This window comes from Nanorana parkeri, unplaced genomic scaffold, assembly GCF_000935625.1.
Source record: "Nanorana parkeri isolate BGI_ZX_2015 unplaced genomic scaffold, ASM93562v1 scaffold264, whole genome shotgun sequence".
Classification (NCBI taxonomy): Eukaryota; Metazoa; Chordata; class Amphibia; order Anura; family Dicroglossidae; genus Nanorana; species Nanorana parkeri.
The window spans coordinates 516595-541413 of record NW_017306532.1 but is presented as its reverse complement, the minus strand read 5'-3'; the positions used below and the strand labels follow the sequence as shown (position 1 = coordinate 541413).

Sequence of the window (24819 nt, the reverse complement as noted above, 5' to 3'; positions counted from 1 at the left end):
GATCAGTCCATAGATACAGATGGGTGAGTGAGTGTAGCCACACAGGGAAGTGAAGTGTGTTATTTGCAGGATTACCAAGTTAAAAAAAAGTTTAAAAAAAACAAATGCACCACATCTAAGCACTGGAGAGCTCCAATATATTACATTTTTGGGTTTAGATATACTTTAAGTATAGGGATTGGTTACTCAAATCTGGGCTGAACTATCATGCCTCTGCATCTCATTTATAGACTTTGGTATTGCTATTTACACTACTACACTTTATGCAGTAATGAGCCTTTAGCATTCAATGGCCACATGAACCTAAGCCACACCATCCTTTATCATAATAATGCCGTGCCGTGCAACTCACAAATCTTCAACCTCTCTGGTTGACATTGGGTATAATAAAAAGCAGTTGCAAGCATTCTACGAAAAACTTCCACCTACACAACGGCCTCCTCTGTTAGTGGCCAGCATTATGTCTATTTTGTTAATTGCGATTAGCATTTTTTTCTGTAACATCCTTTTCAAATTTAAACAAGGATGGTTTGCCCATAAGTCGCCGTAGGATGAAGTGCATGATTCAAAAGCTGGCCAAAAGTTGACAAGTGTGTGGCCTTATTGCCACCCCTCCATTTGACAAAAGGAAATTTTTCAAAATTTTGCTTATTATTAAAGATATTAAAATATATAATTAATTTACATGACAGGTAATCTATAATACATTTAAAATATCATTCCATCTGTGTATTCAAAGGTTAAAATAAATGAATCAGTCACAGTGGATACGAAACCTCGAGTAATTGATAATGTAACAGAGAAACTCAAAACAAAATGAACTATGCTATATTTTACAATCTGCTGCATTAGACAACCCCTTTCGGTGATAAACTATACTTGCCACTTTTTTGGGCTTTTTAATGGGAAGATTCATAATGTGCCAGTATACTTTTACAGCTCTAATTACTTACTTGAAGACAACAACATTATTATTTTGGTGCAACAATACAACAAAATAAAGCCGATACTGTTCATTCTGTGGCATACAGAAATCTAAATAACACATAGATTTACTGCTCTATATAGTTTATATTATGATATGTATGATCTTCAAGAATACTACCTTCTAATTATGACAATTTCTTGAAGCATCACAGATAAACTGCAGTCAGGTATAAGGGAAAGGCACCCAAACTACTTGCCGTTACGCCCAAATGTCGATTTGTTCTGACAGTTTCAACACTAAAAGTGATACTAAACTCAGAAGTTACATCTTAAAAATGCATTCAAATACCCTAAAAACTAAAATTGAATTCATTTGTGTATCATTTAATGTCACTTCTAAGTGACACTACACTGAGGATTTAAATCTCTCCGCTGCAGATCCTCAAAACATCTCGGAATTCAAGCTGACGCTGTCCTTCCGTCCAACTCTTCTGGAAGGTGGCTACTTTTGTTCCCCATGGTCCCTGTGTGCATTGTAAAATAGCCACCAATCCAAGATCACTCCTGTGATGGACTACAATCTCACATTTAGTTTACTAATTTGTATTGGGATTGTAGTCCATCACAGGAGTGATCTTGGATTGGTGGCTATTTTACAACACACACAGGGACCATCTCTCACTCAGTCATTCAATTTGTAAGTTAAGATCACAATATTGAATGATTGATGTGTATGTTTATCAACACCCTTATAGTTGGTCTAAACCCAAGAACAAAACTGTAATATATTGCATCTCACCAGTCCTTACATGCATTGACTGCATTCGTTTGTTCTTTTTTAGGCTAACATTTTCTGCAAGTAAAGAAACATAACTTGCCAGATTTCCAGTATCATTTTAATTTGCTGTGTACTGAACTGATATCCCAAACCAGCCTTTTGAGCTATCTTGCGTGGACTACAGATCATCTCCCCCCTATGTGGTGGAATTGATTAATGGTAGTGTTTTATAGTCTATAATGGAAGCCAGAAGGCTAGGATGACAACACTGCTCTTCAATAGATACAGAGGAATGAGTGAGTGTTGTCACCAGATGTTAGAAAGTGTGCTTCTGGCAAGATCACCAAGTGAAAATAAAGGGGTAAGAGCCTCAAAAAAGAAGCTGTTCAGCCACCATATCTAAATAATACACCATATCTAATATATTACATTTTAGGGTTTAGATGCAATTTAATACATAAATAATACATAAATAAAAACAACAATGAGCCCCTGTATATATATACAGTAATTCACAGGAATTAATGATGTGGACCCAATGAACACTCATGTGCACTACAATGAACCATTAAATCAAACCATCACTAAACACCATGGATACAAATAACAATTCATTGAAATATTTGATTCCTCTAGAGCAGGGGTGCCCACAATTTTTTGTCTGGAGATCTACTCTTCAAATGACGAACTTAATGAGATCTACCAATGAAAAAAAAACCTGCATTCAGGGGCGGGAGGGGGCGTGGCAGTGCATTGAAGTCACTGTAGCCATGCCCCACCATGTACTAAGAAGGGCTACTACAGCAAACATGGTTTATCATTGAAGGAAGGAGGGGAGACAGAGAGTAGTGCTGTGATAGAAGGAAAGGAGCCAGGGCAGGGGAGAGAACAGGGCAACAATCTTGCTTTGTGCGGCATGAGGAACAAAGTGCGAAGAAGCCTATAAGCCTATTTTAAGTTGTCACCCATTTTTTAACCTCTTGAGTGCCCTGGCCTTTTTCCATTCTAAATTCACTTGCGTCACAGAACAATTTTCCCCCATTCTGGCAGTGTCTCGGTTCCGCATGATACCTTTTAGAGTTTATAGCCTGGCCTAACTCACTATACCTCTTTTTTTTTTTCGGGACGGAAAGGGTTTTAATTTGGTAGCAAATCTGGATACAATTATTTTTATTTCCTTGGGTTTTATAAGGAAATAATAATAAATAGCTAGAAAAAAAGTATACTTTTCATATGTTTACATAATTTGTTCCCATATATTTATCATAATCAACAAAGTCTGCTGATTAAAATTGTATCACAATAGTGCAACATTTATGTAACATAGCAGTGTGGTAAAGCTCAAAGTGAATGTATGCATGTTACTAGGAGAGCTTTTTTGCCTATTTGACGCTACATTGCTACACATGCAGGAGACAAAAATAGTTTATGTAAATTGTTAGCGTAATACTGAGTTTAAGTCAAGTTGATGAGGCCACAAATTAGCAGCAACTTTTTCACACGTCTTACTTACGTGAGCATTTGATGTTTGCACAGTAAATGCAATGTCAACACAAATCCAATGACATTGTTGGGAATATTTTTATTTATTTCCAGTACATTTATTGCATTTTTTTTTTCACTTTGCCTTCTCCACGGTTTGGAAATCTGGTACGCATGCTTATGTTATCAAGAAAAGCTACTGCATACCTGCATTCCACATATAGGGTCCTCACACAGATAGACCCCTGGTGACTGACCATCTTGCAGACTTCCTGTAGCCACTTCTGACAGCAGGTCTCTCAGGTTCTCTTCCTTCCCCCACACTTCCACAGCTGATACTCTGACCGAGAACCGAGCTCCAGTCTTTTCCTTTCGTTCATTAATCAGCTTAAAGAGCCAGGAAATAGCACAAGGGATGATGCCAAGATTCTGCATGGAGTCATCTTTGCCAATCATAGTATACGACTTCCCTTGAAAGAACCATGTACAAACAGAAAATAATATGAGTATGAGAGCATCGGATTACCTTGCCAGTGAAAACTAAAATGATCTAAAACTTTTTTAAACTCAAAAGTGCCCAAAGACTGCAAGGTTTCATACAAAGCTTTAATGTTCATCCTATGGATTCATTATGTAGGGACTCACTGACCCCAAACATATGGAGCTAGCTGTCACTGCTAGCTCCGCGCAATCGTTTTCTATTTATTTTTTTCCACTTTTGAAACTATTTTTCTGTTCTGCTCGGTCCCACAGAGGGACTGAGCAGAACAGCCGAGCCGAATGCTGAGCATGTTCGGCCGACCCAAAGCCACCCGATGTATGGCTGATTTCAGCCGATATATGGCTGAAATCAGCTGTACCAGCCTGAAGTGAATAGCCGAACAGCGTTCGGCTCACTTCGCTTTAGGTCAGTCATTCACTCGGCTGCCTACGGCAGCTTAGTGAATAGACCCCTATATGTAGGTTAAGACTTCTGGGTTTTTTGGCTGCAACTATTAAGGGCCTATGTAGTAAAGCCAAAGGATAAGCCTGTCAGCCTGTCAAGCAAATCAAACAAAAGTCAAAGGTTATGGCTGTCATATCTTTCATAAAATGTTCAAACTAACTTGTTCTTGGGAAATTGAAATTCTACTAAAATTGCTTTGAACAGATCATGCAGATGCTTTAATTTAGACGCATAAGCAATATCATAGATGAGTGCACCAAGCATCAAGGTAGTTAAAGGAAAACTATGAGGTGAGTGAAAATCACTCAACGTCATAGTTTGAGCCGACGTGTGACAATGAAACTGTCACACGTCGGCTCAATAGATCGGGAAGTGAGCAAACACATACCGTTGCTCGCTCACTTCCCGATCATCTCCCTGCAGAGAGAAGTGACTGTTACTCACGGCTCCCTGTAGGGATTCCCCCCTCCCCGCTCCGATCCTCCAGCACTGACTGCCAGAATGGATGGAGCTAGAGGTCACTCACGCAGCTGGGTGGATTTCGACAGTAATGTGGGGATCCGTCCCGGCTGCGGCGGTTTCAGTATACCGCGAGCTGTAGCTCGAGATATACTGAGCTTTGGGTCACGGGAGGACGTTAGTATATGTCCTTCCGTGACCCTTAAGAAAACTATGGGGAAAAACACTTACCCCATAGTTCTCTTTTAAGCGGTTGGCAGTCTTGACATGTAGAGCGGACGTTTGCTGCATTTTTCTCTAAGTACCCCAGTTTCATTTCACAATACAAAAACATACTTAAATGTTATTTAGCTTACACACAAATTGGCCCTAGTGTACGTGGCTGTCTGACTGTGGCTGGGACATACGATTGTAAGCTCCCTACAGGTCAAGCACAGAAGTGAATGTGAAGTTTAGTATTCTCTCTAAAGAACTGAGCAATATATTGGGACTCTATGGTAACTAAATATTTGTAAAACAAATTATAAGTAATGTTACTCAATTTCCTTAACTGGCACCTTTTTTTTTTTAAATACTATGATAGATAATATCTGCTTTTTATATGCAAGCAGATACTTTCTATCTGCTTGTATATGAAAATAAAAAGAACATTAATGTTTTTTAAACAATTTTTTTAAATCAAGGATTAAAACACAAACGAATATAAATGAATAAAATGTTACATACCAAATAAGCAGTATTTAAACAAGATATTTGTCATGCACCACAACCAGAATATACGATATACACATCCCAGTGGCACAATATCCAAGGATTTTTCAATCAATTATAGCTCAATGTGTTATTATAAGAGCTCTATGAACACATCAACCATGATGCTTGAGCAGTAATACGGTGATTATAATTGCATTTTGGATTTAGGTATTTCAAATGAAGTAAACATAATTGGACAATTGCAGTAAGACATCCCAGCAGTGCAGGCACTAATCTTTCCAACTGGACTTGCTGTATCTTTCTTGAAGACGTTTCACTAGTCATCCAACCAGCTTTCTCAATTCAGAATGACTTGTACAAAAATTATCTGGGAATAAATATGGTAAATGTCGCTCCAATCCACATAATCTGTTAAACTCAAAACTTGTGAGAATAGCAGTCAAACGTAGCCATGCCTGTCACAAACGTAGTCATGAATGGGAATACAGGAACATTAATTGCATATAAGACAGGCATGTCTGAGTCTGTGCCTCTTACAGCAGTCCACTAACAAATTTACTTCAAAGGATGAGACATGTGTCCTTGCTAGTTCAACTTGCACTAAAGAAAAAATAGCCAATGGTTGCCATTGATGATTGCTTATCTGTAATGGATCATATTTTAATTATGCTGTTAAGATAACATTTCATCAACACTAACCAAGCTTTGAATGACCAAAGCAGAACACACATCCGTCGGCTCCATTCACTACAGACTGGATGACTTCAGCCACTGTTCCGGCGCACACCTCAGCCTGCAAAAGACAAGTTTAATAAAGACCCATAAGCTAAAGAATTGAATATTCCTCTAACAATGTCAGGATGTCTCATTTTTATCTTGTAATTCTCTTTTACAAGTATTCAAAATGTTCAATTTACTTTACATGTGTCATTATATATTACCATAGCAGTCAGAATTAAAATGCCCTATTCTTCCACCACAAAAATTCTGGAGTGCTGACATTGTGACTCATTATTTAACTTTTAATGCTGTCAATCTTTCAATCCAATTTGCAAGTTTTTCCTTTAACTTGACACAGAAACCTAGAATAAAAAGGTTATAAAAAATCTTTTCTTGGACCATATTTAATAAGAGTGCAGTATGTATCCGGGTTTCAGATGTGAAGCAAGCTGACCCATGACTTCATTAATAGTGGATACTTTCAATCTTATTCGTATAAATTAACACTATTTGAACAGTAGATTTCCCTTTGAAATCTCCACATAACCTCAATTAACTTTACTCTCTATAAATACTATGGACATGTAATGGTAGGCATTGCGCATACCATACGTAGATAACCAGTAAGTTCAATACTTGTGCTTTTAAAAATCCTTGGCTATCTTTTTCTTATCTTATGTACTTTGTGTATATTGTGTACAATATAACACTATTGAATATGTAACTTCAGATTTTCATAAACATAGAGTAATTGTGAAAACGGATAATAATAATAATAAGCATTGATAGTAATTACAGCAGTGTGATGTCTGTGTACGTCACCCTGTCTAATTCAATTTACTCACACACCTACCAAAATGTACTGATTAGTTGAAGTGGAGCTGCTGTTATTTTGTTTTTTTTTTATTGTTGGTGCAACTTTTAATAGTTTAACAAGATTTTAGTACACATGAATGTTTGTACTACCAAATGGTTTATAGACAATAACATATTTATTACTGTGTATCAAATTGACAGAGGCATAGTGGACTAAAAATCTTTTACTGGATGACGGATATAACTAGAGAATTCAACACATAAAGCATAAGTGAGGAATGATATACAGTATGTCCTGTTGTTTTTCAATTGGGTCATTTCGCTTAGGAGTGGAAAGTAGCCAATATCTAAAAAATAGCCAATGTTTTAATTTGTTATGAAATTAAGAATCCTGTATAGAATGCGGAATCCTTTCCGTGAGCATTAGTGTATCCGTTCTACTTATATGACTTATTTGATCATATATAAGACAACAGAAGGGCAACAGTGCAGTGTCAGATTCCTCACATCACATTTCAAACCTCTCGTGGAGTCACGAGGCGGCCCAACAAAGTCATCTTGTGGAGTCATCTTGTGGAGTCATCTTGTGGAGTCATCTCATGGCCCAACGAAGTACTGATGGGGTGGTCATAATAATCTGGCCACTCAGTGTATAAATATATATATCAAAAATTTCATAAAAGGGTATGCAAAATACACCATGCTCCATGCCTGTGGGAGTAGGTCTTTTAGTAAAGAAATAACAGGATATGAGCTCTGCATCTATGAGTAGTACAGGCAACCGAAAGTGATGATAGATGAGTTGGTGGGGCTAGAAAGAAGAGGAAATTAAATGATTCAAATCTGTGATGCACTAGTAAGCAATTGGACTTTTTTTAAAGTGGACCTTGCACTCCAAGCAGGGGGGCCTTCGCTAAATAGGTGGGCCATGCTATTTAAGTATGAAGTCTGTTTTTAAACAGCATTCTATGCTTCCTTGTTATATGGTAGTGGAAAGGTCAATGATTCTATGCAAAGTACAGTAACCCAAGTTAACCAATAAGATAATTTTACTGAAGTCAAACTTCTTGGTATGAATTATTGCACTTTGTCTATGGTCAGAGCACTTTTCAGTAGGATACTTTTTAATAACTGTTCTATGAATAAGCAATCTTAAGTTGCTAAAAAAAATTGTGATACAATTGTATAATCTGCAAAACAAACATTTGCTATTGCTGGGTTCACTGGGTTTTTGGTAGAGTTACCCAGCACATAATAAAATGTGTTTTCCAATTTCTCAGTGCTCTATAAACAATTCAACTTGTGATAAAACTGATCAATTTCAAATTTCAAAAGAGTCATGCCTTACTAGAAGAATCAATAAATTCATAACTCTGAAAGAGAAGTATGTAATAACACAGTGAGTACATCTTAAATTAAATTGCTGATGATTTGCCTGGGAATAGAAAATACATCAACGTAGAAGAATGTAAAGCAAGGATTCTGATTTTACTCATAGGGATGCTAAGTTCCAAGATAAGAAAATTCATATTTGGCATGTAAAAAGTGTATTTAAAGTTTATTAGTAAAGTAAACAAGCAAGCCATCAATGTTTTTATTTTCCCCACATGGTCACCATAGGAAAAAAGATGTAGTGTTTGTATAATAGATTATTTGCTTTGTTCTGCCTGGAAAATATCAATACATCCTAAATGTCTGTACATATGGGAGTTGGAATTTATTTTACCAAAGGCTGTTGATGGGATGCAATTTCTGGTGCCTTGGGGAGGATGATATAGCCAGAGGAAGCTGAACAGTGAATAGGGACTGAAATGTTAATGTTTGTTAACACTGAAGGAAAAACTTCCCTGTACTTTGTGCTTGTGTGGATTAGACTTTGGGACTCAATAAAATTCAATTACAGCTGGCAGCATTATGTGCTCAGATGTCCACAATGTGCCAGGCTGGCAGAATAAATGTAAATGGTATTCAACTAATTGAAGTAGGTTGCACTCTATCATTAGGAGACCTTTATTTACATATTACATCCATGTAGAGACCAAAGAAAAGTACAATATGACAAACAACATTCCATGCATTATATTGCTATAAATTATTACTTAAAAGAATGCCAAATAAAATATACTTGTGTCAATTCTCTCCTGCTGCCTTGCGATTACTGTGCCAATAAAGCACACCAATATTTGCTGTGAAAAAGCTCACAGCTATTTAATTTGTTAGTGCACAGATCATGTGCAAAGTACAGTGAAGCAAGCAACCAATTAGATTTGAATATAGTAAAATTAAATCTGAGATTTACAATATGTTATCAAATAACAAATATGTTATCAATATAATATATTCTACAACATGTTATCAAATATGTTATACTACAAAGTGTAACACAAAGATCATCATAATGCTCTGTAGGGCTCCAGCAGTAAATTGGTAATAGACAGTGTGAAAATCTGAAGATGGCAAATTATATCTAGTAAATAGTAATGAGAGAATAATGAAAAAGCCAGCGGCAGTTCACCAATTAATTCTTGTCATCTGAGTTAACCAAGAAGTGAAGTTTCAGAAATATTACCTATTACCATCAAGTATTTAATCCACTGTTTTTGTTTTTTCTTTCCTTTTACGTTTTCCTTCATTTGGTTTAAAAATGTTTACAATACATGTGTAGCAAAGTTAACTGATACCTCCTAAACAGTACAAGTACAGTTTAAAACAAAACTTGGCTTTGTAGGGCTACCTATGTGCTTCGGTCATAGCTATTGTGAGAATCTAAAGGCAGGATATCAAAACATATGACAAGTAATAATAAAACAGCTGCAGTTTGTCAGTCTGTTCCAGTGATCTAAGCTCAGCGGGTCTAAGGGTATTATACACATTACAATCTGTAATACGAGGACCTGCCTAATTTACCTACCTAATTTATCTAATCAATTTGCATCCAACCAGACATGCGCCTTGCATTACATATTTGTTGGTAGATGTAAAGGAGATTGTGCAATCAGATTGTAATGTGTGGTGAGCTTAAAGAAGAACTCAAACTTTGCAGTGGGGCTACCTTAACTGCTCATTTTTGCCTGGGGTCCCAAAACATTATACTCATCCAATCCTCAGAGCCTGCTGCGCTCCCTCCAGCCTTTCTCCTCCTCCACTGCAAAGTGAACCTCTGGCCAGGATACGGATATTCGAGTATTTACATACTCTCAACAAGCAGTTAATATACTTTAAAACTAGCCTTCACTGACTGCTGCAGCTGTGGGCACAGTGGATCAATTAATCCTAAAATTGTACAGCAGAACCACTGAAGTTATTCAAGGTGTTCTCTGCTCAGCTGAGCTCACCCTGCTCCCGCCTCCAACCAGTGACTTAGCTGGCTTCTGATTTCTAATGTGAACACACCACAGATGCTCTGGAAGGGTGAAGCTGGGTGGCTGAGCTGCTGAGAGAAGAACCTTAAAGAAGAACTCCAAGATACATTCAAATGACCATTGCAGTGGAGGTGCCCCCGCACTAAGAGGGTTAAGTTCTCGTTTTGGTCTAGGGATGGTATGGTATGTCCCTATACACTGTACTTGACGTGATGATCCCTAGACCACTGCAGAGGAGGGGAGAGAGGCTCTAGGGACTGGTCTAAGAGCTGGCTGGCTCCGATGATAAAGTGAGTTTTTGTTTTCTTTACCCTAGGCAAAAAGGAGCAGTTAATCTATACAGTGTGGGGGTAGCCCTACTTCAAGAGTTAATAACATTTGCCCAGAGTTCTTTTTTAACACAGTACAGTGTATAATTCAATGAGTACCTAAAAAAAAACCTTTGTGATTACAATGGTAAGGAAACTGACAATGGGAGACTCCTGACTGGTTACTACTACCAACATTCACTATTAGCATTGTCACTGTGGTACAAAAGAGTTTAGTCAGCACTAGCTGCAGTTTTAATAGGCAGGTCCCACTTTTTTAGGTCCTTCCTCTCTACGCACTCTGTGTTGTTGAAATACACACAGGAAGGTATCAACATGATAAGGATCTGCACACTTGTAGACCACTATCTATGGGCATACCGGTTGTTATACAGCAACATATTGGAATTAATTAACAATCCGAGAGGGTCTGATCACATTAGCGTGTGGGTGTGTTACTGGAGGATTGGATTTTTGAAGTGCATATTAACATTAATTTTGAAAATTAGGGTCCACATTCCTGTACCCTTCACAATTAGCATATATGTCGCTTTAATTTAGATAAGGAGTACAAGACTCATTAAATACCTGGTGACTCTGCCTGCCCCCTTCTGTAGGAAGCCCTTCCTGACCACTCACAGTGCTTCCTCCCTGAGGCATACAGGACACCCTGCTGCAGCACAGCATGCCTTTATTATTTCTTCCTTTCTTCCCTAGTTCCATGCTGTGCGGGCAAAGACTGCCCTTTTAAATGTGCATCTTCTTGTGGCAGTGACTTTTGTTGGGGGCTATGGAGAAAGAGGGACCTTGCAGCCTTAACCCCTCTCTCTCTCTGCTCCCCAATCCTCCTCGGCTCCTTGTGGGTTCCCCTTCCTGGCTCCAGCCTCCCCAGCTACTGCAGCATGGGCTTTGATCTCTGGCACAGAGCCAGCAGATCAAAAGGGCCATCTGCAAATCTTTTGCGCTGTAGACGGACCTGCAATGCTCTCCCCCTGGTCCCCTCCCTCCTGTTAGCTTCGTAGCCAGAAGCGTGCAGATCACAAGAGCCCCACAGTGAACCTGCCAATGGGGGGTCTGCACACTAGGCACCAAGATAGGCCAGTACACGTCTTCTGTTTCCCTCAACTTTAGCCTACCCAGAACAAAGGACACTTTCCCAGGACCAAGTGACCTCCCTCCAGAAGGATCCTGCAAGTCTCACTCTGCAGATCACCCTATCCGGATCTCCCCAGGGGTAGATTTACTCTCTCTGCTGCCCCAATGCCAGTTTCGTCAATGCACACCCCTGTATGCAGGCTACATACAAGTGATCTTGGCAACATCACCAAGATCACTTGTATTCAGTCCATTTGACCCGTATTTTGGATTGGTGCCGTCATAGTACCACTAAGCTCTGGATTGAAATGGAACAATCATACTCTGTAGCTCCATTACCTGGTCTTCCATGGTGCTATGCCTCTGCTTCAATCCCGAAGGAGATTAAAAATCACCCAACTATTATGCCGACCTTGGCAGTAGCTAAAATTGTTTTTTTTACAAGGAATACTGTCACCAGACCCATCCCCCCTAATTCCTATTTTAGGGAACCCTGCTTTCTTGCCGGGACTTTGGGATAGGGTATTTAAGTTACTAAGGAAAGCCGGCAAGTTTAGAGCTCTCCATTTTTTTGAGGATTTGGAATGGCCTTCAGAGACTATTTTACAAACACATTCCTGCTACACCAGTTTAAATTATTGGCGAGCCAGACAATTGTCCCATTTTTTAAATTCTTTACCAGAAGCTAGACGATTTGATAGACCACTGACTACATTTGAATGTGAATGTGTTCAGACAGGTCCAATAAGGCACGCCCTCTCATTGTGTTACAGGCTCTTGGTTTGAGAAAAAAATGACATCTTCTTCGTGCTTTTTGATAAAGTGGGAGGAAGATTTACATATACAGTTATCCCCGGAAGCACATAAAAAAATACTACTCCTATCTTTTCAATCTTCTATATGTAATAAATACCAAGAACTGGGTTATAAAGTTGTCTCAAGGTGGTACAAAACCTCGCAGAAATTACATGCTATGTTTCCACAGTCTTCTGACTGTTGTTGGCGATGCGGGAACCCGAAAGCAGATATGATGCATGTATTTTGGTCTTGTTCGGTAATACAGAAGTTTAGGACCAGGTTCAGGCGACAACCCAAAAATTCTCTGATCTTCCAATCCCAAGAGACCCAGCCTTCTTTTTACTCCACAACACAACACAATTCTATATCAATTAAAGCTTATAAACGCTCAGTTGTGAGGCATTTAGTTAATGCCGCACGCGCCTGTATTCCAGCCTTGTGGAAGAGACCGGAATCACCTAATATATGTCAATGGTTAGATTGTATTCAGGAAATGTACATTATGGAATATCTTACGAGCTCTATTAAAAACACCTCCGATAGTTTCCGGAAAACTTGGCTTCCTTGGAGGGAGTTTATAAATTCAGCTGAATATATCATAATACGATGAGACTCGGGATAGTGACTATGGGGGGAAAAAGAGGCTTATATTGTGGGTCTGTGTAGGTATATATGTATATGCATACGTGTAATTATTATTTTGTTTTGTCCTGTTTGGTTTTTTTTTTGGTTTAATTTGTTAGTGCCCTTGTCTTGATTCATGCAGCTCAATCATAGACTTACAGGGTTGGACCGTTTACATCTTACCTTATTTGTGTAAAGATAATGATCTGTAAAAGTTTCTTTTTATGTTATATGTTGTATGTTTTTAAAAAAAAAATAACATAAATAAAGAATTTATTTAAAAAAAAGATCACTTGTACAAAACAAGTGGCGGCATCCCTGCTGTACATTTAGCCCTGCTTGCCCAAAGCAGAGCTAAATGTAGAAAACTACCTGCCCGACACCCGGAACTGCATGTCCCGGCCGTCGGGAGATAGGAATTCCACACGCCTGCTGCCCCTCTACTCCCTGCTGCTCGAGGCCGGGCCTCGGTTGGCCTTGTGGGAAATCCGGCCCTGGATCTCCCTCCCCCATTTCAGGCCAACCAGCTGCCCCGGACTTTCTGATGCCTACAGTGTGAGTTGCTTAATATTTGTATTTTGTCCCTTGCTGGGCCGTGACTGCTGTATGAACTGCTGCTCTATGTATTGTTGCCTGTTAATTGTTGCTCGGTGCCCTTTCTGCTGACCCTTTGTTTTGGCTAGAGTGCCCTGTGACCCTGGACTTCATCGTTGCTACCCCATATTCTGTGTTGAGTCGCTCTGTCTGTACCCCACCTATAGCTTGCTCCCCCTTGCTGAGTATTGGAATTCCTCAATATACACCCCGCACATCAGGTTCTGTGTGATTCGCCTCTCTCTCTGTGCTTGTTGGTCATCACAGGAGCCACTGTCAATCAAGCAGGGCAGGGCTGTATGGGGGCATGGCTGGGTTTGATGTCACAGGCTGGGACACCCCCATTCAGCCTAGTCCTGCTCGATTGACAGCGACTCCCAGGAGCTGCTGTCACAAGAGGCTGCACATTCAAAAGGGCAGTGTTTACCCCTGCAGCAAGGAGCTTGAAGAGGAAGGAGAAAATAGTGGTCACATAACAACTGCTTACAAAACATAAAAAATATATTTGCAATGTGTTTTCCTGTAGTCGTGCTGACAGACATTATGCTTTCAAAATAAAAAAAATGTACATCTACTTATATTCACACTTAAAGGTTCTCAAGGAACCTTCAAGCAGCTTTTTAAAAATGTTATTAGCATGTAAATAAGAAAAATCACCTGGTACAGATTTCAAGCACCTTTAGAGACTGTACTTTATTAATATACTTGTATGTGTGCATATTTGTTTTTGCACTACTGTATAATGTATTTCACACCTCACATAATAACAAATAAAATAAACCAGTATAATGGTAGAATAAAACCACATGCTACCCTTCTATGTGCACCTTCCCTCTAAGTGGAACTGCATGTATTCAATACCCTTAAAAGGAAATGGTGAATAGAAAAGCACCATCCAAGCAAGAAGAGGAGAGCAACCAGCAGAGGGAGAATTCGCTTCAATGCTCCTCTTTACACAAGCCTGCTGAAGTGAAAGGAAAAAAATCTGCAGCGTCTGCCTTTTCCCCTCAGACTTGTGTTCATGATACAATCACCACAGAAGCACATCAATGACACTTTCTGCACATGGAATGCTGAGGTTGCTCCATTACAATTCATGAATTTCTGCCCAGAGATAATCAGCTCTATTACTAGTCATCTTTGGTGGCAGCAAATTCTATCTAGCACTGTAGTGGCATTGCATACTATCACCTCATATTAATAGGCTGTATGAAATATATGGAATTTTTTCATGTTCGATGGTATGAACTTAAATTGCAAATAAATGAGCTGTAATTTAAAGAGCAGCAGCTTTCATTTTAAAGGAAGGTAAAGAGCATGTTTAAAATATTATCAGCTTTGCAGGAAATGCAGGTAACCGCTGTACTGATTTTGCATTAGCAGCTGTTACAAGCCTGTTGTATTGTACATTGCTACATTCAATATAGATGTAGTGGCAGCTGCTTGGACAGGAATTAAAGAACACTGATCAGCAAATATGTGACTTCAAGAACTAGCCAGTTCAGATCTATCCAGTCTGGCGGTGCTTTAACCACTTGAAGACCAGGTGTTTAGACCCCCTTCCTGTAAAGTAACCCTTTCAGCACAGGGCCACGTGTCAAGATTTAGATGCCTTTAACTAAAAATATAATAATAAAAGTTACAATTACATTTTTTTGCAGGCCATTTGTTGAAATACAGCCTCTTCGGTGCTGACCGACCACTGCAGGCTGGATGAGTCGCATTCCTGTTTCCTCTACAACGTGCAATACTTTCTCCTCCTGGCTCCTGCATCCTGTAGTGATGTATGAGCCAGCAAGAGCAACTACAGCATCTGGAGGGGGAGCAGGTATTCCACATACATGGAAGTGTGGAATATTTGCAGCAGCCAGCAAGCACCAAAGGCAGTGTTTAAAAAAAAACAGGCCTCCAGGAAGCTAAGTATAGAGACCCTCTTTTATTATAGGTATCCATTTATTTACAAGTGACCCTGTTATGTATACATAATGTATGATAGTGATGCATAGGTCTGACTAGGCCCTAAAAAGGAACTGTTACAAGACATGCCATTGTTGGCCTCCTTCAAATAAATGCTAGCTGGCTTTAGTATGGGATTCTGAGCTGAATTAACCATGTGCCAAATGAAATTCCTTCTTAGTATACGAGTCACCAATGACAACCTACTTACTTATTTCATTACAGGTTTCCTTTAAAGTGAATCTAAGGACAAGGTACGGACATTCAAGTATTTACATGTTCTATTTGAGTGGTAAATGAGCTTTAAAACAAGCTCCCACTGACCTCTGTAGCTGTAGACATGGTAAAGCAATAAATCTCCAATGCTCACAGCAGAAACACTGGTGTCACTAAAAAAGAACTCTAGGAGGAATTCAAATAAACGCTTGCAGTGGAGCTACCCCCACACTGCAGGGGTTAACTGCTTGTTTTGGTCTAGGGAGGAAAATAAAGAAGAAACACTCACTTGATCCTCAGTCCCGCCTGGCTGCCAGACCAGACCACACAGCCTCTTCTCCCCTGGGCCACAGCTGTCTAAGGACCTGTGACGTCATCACGTCTAATGCAGGTCCATTAGACGTTAGGATGCCGAGGGACATAACACAGCCAGAGCGGAGGGGGAAAGAGGTGAGTGCAACAGGATCGACAATCAGGTGAGTATTTCTTCTTTATTTACATCCCTAGACCAAAACGAGCACTAAACCCTCATGGTGTGTAGGTAGCCCAACTGCAAGGGAAATTTGAATGCATCTTGGAGTTCTATTTTAAGGTTCTTCTCTCAGCAGCTCAACCACCCAGCTTCACCCTTCCAGAGCATCTGTGGTGTGTTCACACTAGAAATCAGAAGCCAGCCAAGTCACTGGTGGGAGGCCGGAGCAGGGTGAGCTCAGTTGATTATAGAACTTGCCCAACTTCAGTGGTTCTGCTGTACAATTTGAGGATTAATTGCTCCACTGTGTCCACAGCTGCAGACGTCGGTGAAGGCCAGTTTTAAAGTGTATTGTTTAAACTCACAAGTGTGCTTGTTGAGAGTATGTAAATACTCGAATATCCATATTCATCCAACAAAAGTTATGCTATACCCACTATAGCGGGCACAAAGCAGTTTGTGTGACATGGCACCTAATATTAAAGTGCAATCCCAGTAAGACAACTAACATGGCTTTGCCATGTCTGCTATAACAATTTCCACGTCATTTGTCTGACTTGCTCCTTTGATCTTATGCAGTGGACTTGATACACTAAATACTGCATTTGCACATGTTTTCCTTTTTTCAGATTTTAAAAACTGTCTTTATAAAATAAAATAAAAAAGCATTTGTATTGGCTTAATACTAACATGGCAAACCAGGCACACAGTTACTATCCTAATAGCAACAGAACTGTGTAAAGCCAATGTTTGTGTCCTTTTTAATGTGCCCCTTTAGATTCCAATTTACTTGGCAGCTGGCAACAACGCAGAAAGGCAAGCCAAAGATAACCATGCCTTCGTTTTGGAGACACAAGTGGTGTGGAAAACTCTAAGCTCATCAGTAGCTGGTCAAGGGGAAAACAACATTTTGGAACAGTCTCATTGGCAGCAACCCCCAGCTTTGAAAGGCATTGAGACCGGTAATAACATGACAAAGGAACCCTCTTGTTATGGGGATACAGCCCTAATTTCTGGTGATCCAGGCTCATATCTTCCAGTAAGGGGGGTTGCACATTTTCTTAACTGTTAACCCCACTAGACAAGATACAGAAGGATAAAGGTTATATGGAATGAAATTGCTTAATCCTTCAGCTCTAGTAATCAAACGTAAAAAGGTAATACAATATACATAAAAAAAAATACAAAATGAAACACCTACCAGCCATATCACTGCACAAACTAAACATCTTCTTAAGGGCCCCATTAAATTTACATGAATGCAAAATTTCTGTTTAAAAGGAAGTACAAATGCACCAATGTGAACTAGGACATAGAAATCCACACAAAGCAAGTTTTAAAATGGTCCCTTTACTGCAGCAACATACTTTTATCCCCACTAGAGTGCACAGGTTCTAGAGTCTGCTGGAAAGCATGATATACAGTACATTTGCCTACCTGTGAAGCATCTTGAGGGAATACGGCATCAAATGCGAACATTTTAGGTGGTATCTGAGTTCCTCTCTTTTGTAATGCATTCTGTCCTCCACAAGACAATGGGTCGTACAATGTAATTTGTTTCTTTCTTTGGTCGGCTTTCAAGAAAGAGCTGGACTCTGTTGGCTCTCCCACAAGTGTGGAGCAAATACGCACCATAACCTTTACCTGTGGGCAAATAAGAAAGTAATTACCTTTTTTGAAAGCAATCATTTTATTTAATAATAGAAGATTTTGATGTGTTCCAACTATATGAGCAAATCATTTAACAATAAAAAGTGCTAATCATTTAAAAGAGTAAAAATCATTTTAAATGGATAACATTCTATAAACGATATGCTTGTGTCAATGTTTACCCAATAAAAATAAACTGTATACGATCCATGGTTTGCAAAAATTTAAGACATGAGTTTGTTTTTATGTGTGTACAGGATGTGTAAGCATACACATTTTGAATATCCTTTCTTGATGATATTTGACATATAAAGGCAATGTAAAGAGCATCCACGAGGTGCAAGGTATCTTAGCTTATACTCTTCTACAGTGAGATGGCTTTTCCTTCAGGACCTATAAAAGAATCGCAGAGAATAGGAAGCTTATGTACAGTACTGCCTGCCCCACTGAATAAGATGTGGAATGGAAGCCTAGTCAGTTAATCTAAGGTAAGTACAAAGGGATATACAGTACTTAGCATGGGGAGGTTGGTCCATTGGGATTAAGCTATTTAAATATTTAGTCACCTTTTAAATCACCTAATATTTGTTTGGTCTATGATTTCCCAAGTTTACACACCTAAATCTAGAGCTACAGCGGGATCCCACTCTCTCTGCTGGATTTTAAAAAGGAAATTTATAGTCATTGAGGCATAGGGGGTTGATTTACTAACCTTATAAACACGCCACGAACAAGTATACACCTCTGTAGTGTGTTCCCTCCCAGCATGATCTATTGGTGGAATCTAGACACCTTTGTAGTGTGTACACACCCAGCAGGTGTGTTGTGCATAGCCCTGCAAAGCCCTGCAAGGTGATGTTGTGTAAATTAGAGCTACGTTGTGTTGCTTGCGTTGATGAATGCAGGAATGTAAATGCATGAGCTAAAGATTTTTGTCTAAACTGTGAAGCAGCATTATATATGCATCATGTGCATGATTTTTCCATATATGGCATTAGTGGAAATATGCTTTTAGAGACTTGCATGCCGCTATTAGAGCGGCGTGTAGCCTATGGAGCATGCTACATGACGCGCACGTATGTAAATACATAAAAACGCGCCATAACGGCGTGAAAATGTGACACGTTGCTCGTGTTTGGTTGATAAATATGTTTTGCTGTGTAGAAATGCACACGCACCTGGTGCGTGTGTGTGTTTTAGGTTAGTAAATCACCCCCATAGACTCCACTATGCTGTGCCCCATAGACTCTAAAGGTATGCTGTGGTATCTGGCACCAAGCTGTCAGTGGCAGATCATTTAAGTCCTGTAAGTTGTGAGGTGGGGCGTCCTCTGCTCCCCATCTGCATCAATGAGCCTTGACTACCCATGACCCTGTCGCCGGTTCACCATTTTTCCTTTCTTGGACCACTTTTGGTAGGTCCTGATCACTGCAGACTGGAAACATCCTAAAAGAGCTGCCGTTTTGGAGTTCGTTTAGCCATCACAATTTGGCGGCTCAAATCTTTGTGCTCGCCTATTTTTTATGCTTGCAACACATCAACATAAGGGACAAAATGTTCACTTGCTGCCTAATATATCCCACCCACTTCCAGGTGCCATTGTAATGGGATAATGTTATTCACTTCACCTGTCAGTGGTCATAATGTTTTGGCTGATCAGTGTATACTTGGAGGCAGCCATATTTGTTTATTACATACAGGTGAAACTCGAATAATTAGAATATCGTGCAAAGTTCATTTATTTCACTAATGCAACTTAAAAGGTGAAACTAATATATGAGATAGACTCATTACATGCAAAGCAAGATAATTCAAGCCGTGATTTGTCATAATTGTGATGATTATGGCTTACAGCTCATGAAAACCCCAAGAACCCCAAATCCACAACCTCAAAAAAGTAGATTATTACATGCAATCAATAAAACAAGGATTGTACATAGAACAATATCGGACCTCTGAAAAGTACAAGCATGCATATGTACTCAGTACTTGGTTTGGGCCCCTTTTGCAGCACTTACTGCAATTACTTTTGCACGATATTCTAATTATTCGAGTTTCACCTGTACTCAGGCTCTGGTTCCGAATCTGCTGTGCTACACAATAGTTCTTCTTTCATGATTCATTTTACAGTCCAATCAGTGAAAACTATGTAGCTTCAGGATGCTCCCTGGGCTCACACACAGGAGTGATGGCTTGGACTTAAGGACACAGGGTGCAGCACTTTTTAAATATGTGCATAAATGGTTATGAATAAACGATATAAGAGCAATAGAAAGCTATTCTCAGAAGCTTGTATGTACATACGATAATATTAACATCAAACATTTTATGACAACATTTTACCAAGTGTACCATGAAAACATGTGCCTCTATAAACTCCTTGCTGAGATATGGCACAGTCAGTATCTTCCAGCAGGAGGAGGGAAGTATAAAAAAAAGTGCATTGATTCCTACCCTGCTATGTTCAATCTCCCACTGTTTTGAATTAGTGGTCTTTGTGTTATAACAACATTATCAACCTTTAATGAATATCTCCAATGATGATGTTTAACAGTGGTCACAAAGCCAGCGCACAACCCTTCCAGCTGTGATTTTGGATTATACAAACTAACATTCCAGTCCTGTGACTTTCTCAAAATTCCTTCTGCCAGTGCATTATTATTATATTTGAGCCTCAGGCAAGTATTGAAGAAGATTTTAAACTACTTAACAGTAGTTATAACTTTTACCTTAAGTGTCAATGGCAAATAGACAAATGCTTGAAGCTACAATAGATCAAACTAAAAAATAAAGAAATGACACAAGGAAGTATACTACATTCCACAGTTTAGTCGTTTTATATGGTATTTTCTAAATTGAACAAATCTAATAATTTAAATAAACTGATGGACACTATTATATTTGTTTTATTTAATAAATAATATGGCAGCTGTCTCGAAAATATAACTTTAGCAGCCAGTCAAGAAACAATTTTAATTCTTATATATGCAACTGCTCTGAAACAAAAAGCTAAAATTTGACTGTCCTCATACACTGCTAATGTTCTGTGTCTCTGCACTGCCATAATATAGAAGACCTGTCACAAACCTGAACAATTCAAAATGACCATATGGGGAGAATATAAAAAACAGATGGAACCTTCAGTGATAAACACAATGATTAATAGACCCAGAGATAGAGGAAGCTACATTATTATGCAAATCTCAACTTTTTTGTAAAAGTCAAGTATGGTCCTGACCTTACTGCCAAGACCACCCCTCAGTAAGTCAGTCTCACTATCCATCACATTCAGGTGGGAAAAGCTTGGGAGTGGGAAGTTGAATATATAGATTTAACTGACATGCATTATTCACTGAAGCTAACCTCCACTTTTGCATTGTTCATTATCGGTTTTAATATTCATATATTTTTCAGTGAAAAAAACATTTAAGCTCAGCAATTTTATTTTGCCAGTGTATTCATTATGTTGAAATTAGTACCACAACATATGCTTTTCCTTTGTGAATTTAAAAAAAATAATTTTAACTTGCAATCCTATCATTTATGTGCATAACTCATTGTGCTACTTACTGTAAACAATGTGAGTGCAGCACCGCAGAATTTTCATAGCTGCAGCCCACAATATATGCTCATTAATCATCACAAGAATATGTTTATGTGTCGATGGATTACAATTTCTTTCCTCCATGGCGTTGTCCTTGTTCTGTGTCAATACAGGCTAATTTAGGCAAGACCTACAGCTGACAAGTAAGCTATGCTCATACCTAAATCAGGTTAAGTTGTACAGAATGCTTTACAGAAGAAGAATGCAATCTATGGAACAAATGGGACATCCTTTTTTAGGGTGGCTGCTTTCCTCTGCAGGGTCCTATGGAGCCACCCCTGTGTGTGTTAGTACGTTGTGTATGTCTCCACAAACACAGAGGCACAGCAAGGCAACTGTATACCCTGCTTCCTGATCCCCATCACTCCCTCCTTCTTCAGGGAGGCCAAGCTGAGAGAGTTGGAGCCAGCTGTTTGGAAACATGGTGACTGTAAGTGCTTGGGCAAAAATGTAAAGAAATAGATTGCTGAGCAATGCCGAATTGTTTGATCAAAATTAATTATTGAAAAAACAATTGAGAGTTTAATACTACTTTAATACCCATGATTTTGGAATGGGGTGCTTTAAAAGCACACGTAGATGTGATGGTTACCTGTCCACAAACATTTGACCATATAGAGTAGCTATATTTAAATATGAAATTATACAAGAACATGAATGCATGAACACATTTCTAATACCACATTGTTAAAACTCCAAGAATGTACACAATACAAAAAAATCTGAATGTTATATTAGTTAACAGCCAAATTGTTCAGCAAATTTTTAACACAAGACGGGACAGTATATCACTACAGATGATGCGTTAACATAATTTGAGGAAACTCCATGGCCAGGTATTCCAGTAGGCAACTATACTGGCTTCCAGACCTAAACACTGCTGCTGAATGAGCTTTGTAGATTATACAAGTGCTGACTAGCAAGTCCAGAGGCAGGCAAGGGATAATTATTTGCTCCCAGTGATGATATATTCTTGGAAGCAGCTAAATGAATTTATCATAGAGTAATCATTCAGTGTGAGCATGATGAAAAGCAAAGAAATTGGTTTGCAGAAACTAAGTCATTATCGGGAAGCAGTGGAAAAAAACAGGTTTATAGATGGAAGAAAGTGAAGAACATTCACTGAAAACCATCAGATACAATCTCTTATTTGTATTAGGAATGGCTTAGATGTCAGCATTCAAAATCCCAACATTACATGGCAGAGATCTGGACACCTGCCATAGTTCAGTGCATGCAATAAATCAGTTTTGTAGGTAAACCTCAAGTTGATTGTGTGGTAAATGGTAGAGATATATACTTGAGTTTCTACCTTTATATCATAGCGATCGACTGGTAGATCGCGATCGACCTTGTGGGCACCCCTGCTCTATAGTATCTTGTCTAAATCCTTTTAATTACAAAATGATCTATTTTAGTCTACGGTAAACAAACACAGAGGTCTAAATATAGAATTGTTCTATACAGGTTGTATGTGAATTGTATGTAAATGATCAAACAACTTCACTCAGCATTTCTATTAAGCTGGCCATACACCTATTGATGATCTGTAGATTTTCTATGGTCAGATGGAAAAAGTACAACGGATTCTGCCATCTGCGCTAAACTGTGTGGATGGAGGGATCTCCCACTGGCCAAGTTTCAGTATCTTGCTAGTCGGCCCCGCTGGCTCTCAAAATACCTGAACAATGCCTGCATACAATCAGTTTGTTCAGGTATTTTGACAGCCAGCGGGTTCCCCCCAAAATCCCAACCAGAGCCTTAATTCCTATGGGCACTGGCCTGGCAGGAAAAGCGGGGGGACGAGCGAGTGCCCCCCCCCCACACACACACTCTGCCATACCATTTGCCCTCAGCACTGGGAGGGTGCTTTTCCAGGGCTCCCCCCTGCAAAAGCACTTTGTTCCCATGCCGATGGGGACAAGGACCTCTCCCCCACAACCCTGACCCAGTGTTTGTGGGGGTCTGCAGACAGTGGGGCTTATTTGCATCAGGGTACAACCTTTCATAAAGGGGAACCTAGATACTGCCCCCCACTTGTGAATGAGTAAGGGGTACTTGAACCCTTACTCATTCAATAAGGGTTAACAAAAATGTAAATTAATGTAATGCCTTCGGCAGCTTAATGAGTAATCCCCTATATATCATAACCGTCCCTTCCTCTGCATCTCCAATCACAGAATACCTTGTATTCTTTGAAAAAAATGCAAGGCATTTTGTGAATGGGCAAGAGGGTCAAGTGAGCACTTCACTGCTTGAGTCATATATCTTACACCCCCGTGTCTGGAAGCTCGGCACTGCATGCAGGGGACGGCATTTTGCAAAGTAAGATTTTTACACTTTACAGCCGTCCTCCACACATAACACCCAGCTTTATAATGATAATGCACACACTCATTGTGGCATGTAAATTATCATTGTTTTACTGGAGTTTGGCATTAATGAACAATCCTACATAATGTTCTGGCAATTTAAAGAATAACATTTTACATTTTATAGCACTGACTAGTCTAGCAGCCCTTTACAAATAAAACAGAACTATTCCAATCAGCTAGTAAGCCCTCCCCACCAAAAAAAATTTACTCCACACAAATTAATGCAGCTCTGTATTCATAAATACATCATTCAAAAGAGTTTCTGAATACAAGTAGTGTAAGTGCCAAAATATGTCTTGGTATCAGACTCTTGCAGTCCCTGTACAGCTGAACTTAGCCTGGGAGAGGGAGAAGCAGCAGAGCAGTATGTGCTCATGCTGCAGGGCTCACATGTTAACAAGAGGCATGCTGATAGGAAGAGAGTCCATTCACAGGCTAGGGGAGGGACAAGACCTGTAAATTACTTAAAGGAGAATTATGGGGTAAGTGTTTTTCCCCATAGTTTTCCTAAGGATCATGGGAGAACATAAACTAGTGTCCTCAAAGCTCAGTATACCGCAAGCTGGACCGATGCAGCCGGGACAGATCCCGACATTACTGTCGAGATCCACCCAGCTACGTGATTGACATCTGGCTCTGCCTATCTAGAGGCAGCTGCACCCGCCCCTCCCCGGTCCATTCCGCCAGTCAGCGCTGGAGGATCGGAGTGGGGGAATCCCTGCAGGGAGCCGTGAGTGACAGTCACTGATGGGACATGATCGAGAAGTGAGCGAGCGACGGTATGTGTTCGCTCATTTCCCGATCTATTGAGCCGACGTGTGACAGTTTCATTGTCACACATTGGCTCAAACTATGAGGTTGAGTGAAAATCACTCACCTCATAGTTCTCCTTTAACAGCAGCAGAGAAAGATCAAGCCAGAGA

The 24819-nt window shown here is 39.6% G+C and overlaps 1 protein-coding gene across 1 annotated transcript in view; it reads right to left on the bottom strand.

Moving 5' to 3' along the window:
* KIF26B (kinesin family member 26B) overlaps positions 1 to 24819 on the bottom strand; it is a 326683-nt gene that overhangs the window by 54318 nt on the left and 247546 nt on the right. The window contains exons 6-8 of the mRNA XM_018557066.1: positions 17705 to 17911; positions 6006 to 6099; positions 3395 to 3657 (exon numbers count right to left, since the gene is read on the bottom strand). Coding sequence (XP_018412568.1) covers positions 3395 to 3657; positions 6006 to 6099; positions 17705 to 17911 — 564 coding nt within the window. The remainder of the gene's footprint in view (positions 1 to 3394; positions 3658 to 6005; positions 6100 to 17704; positions 17912 to 24819) is intronic.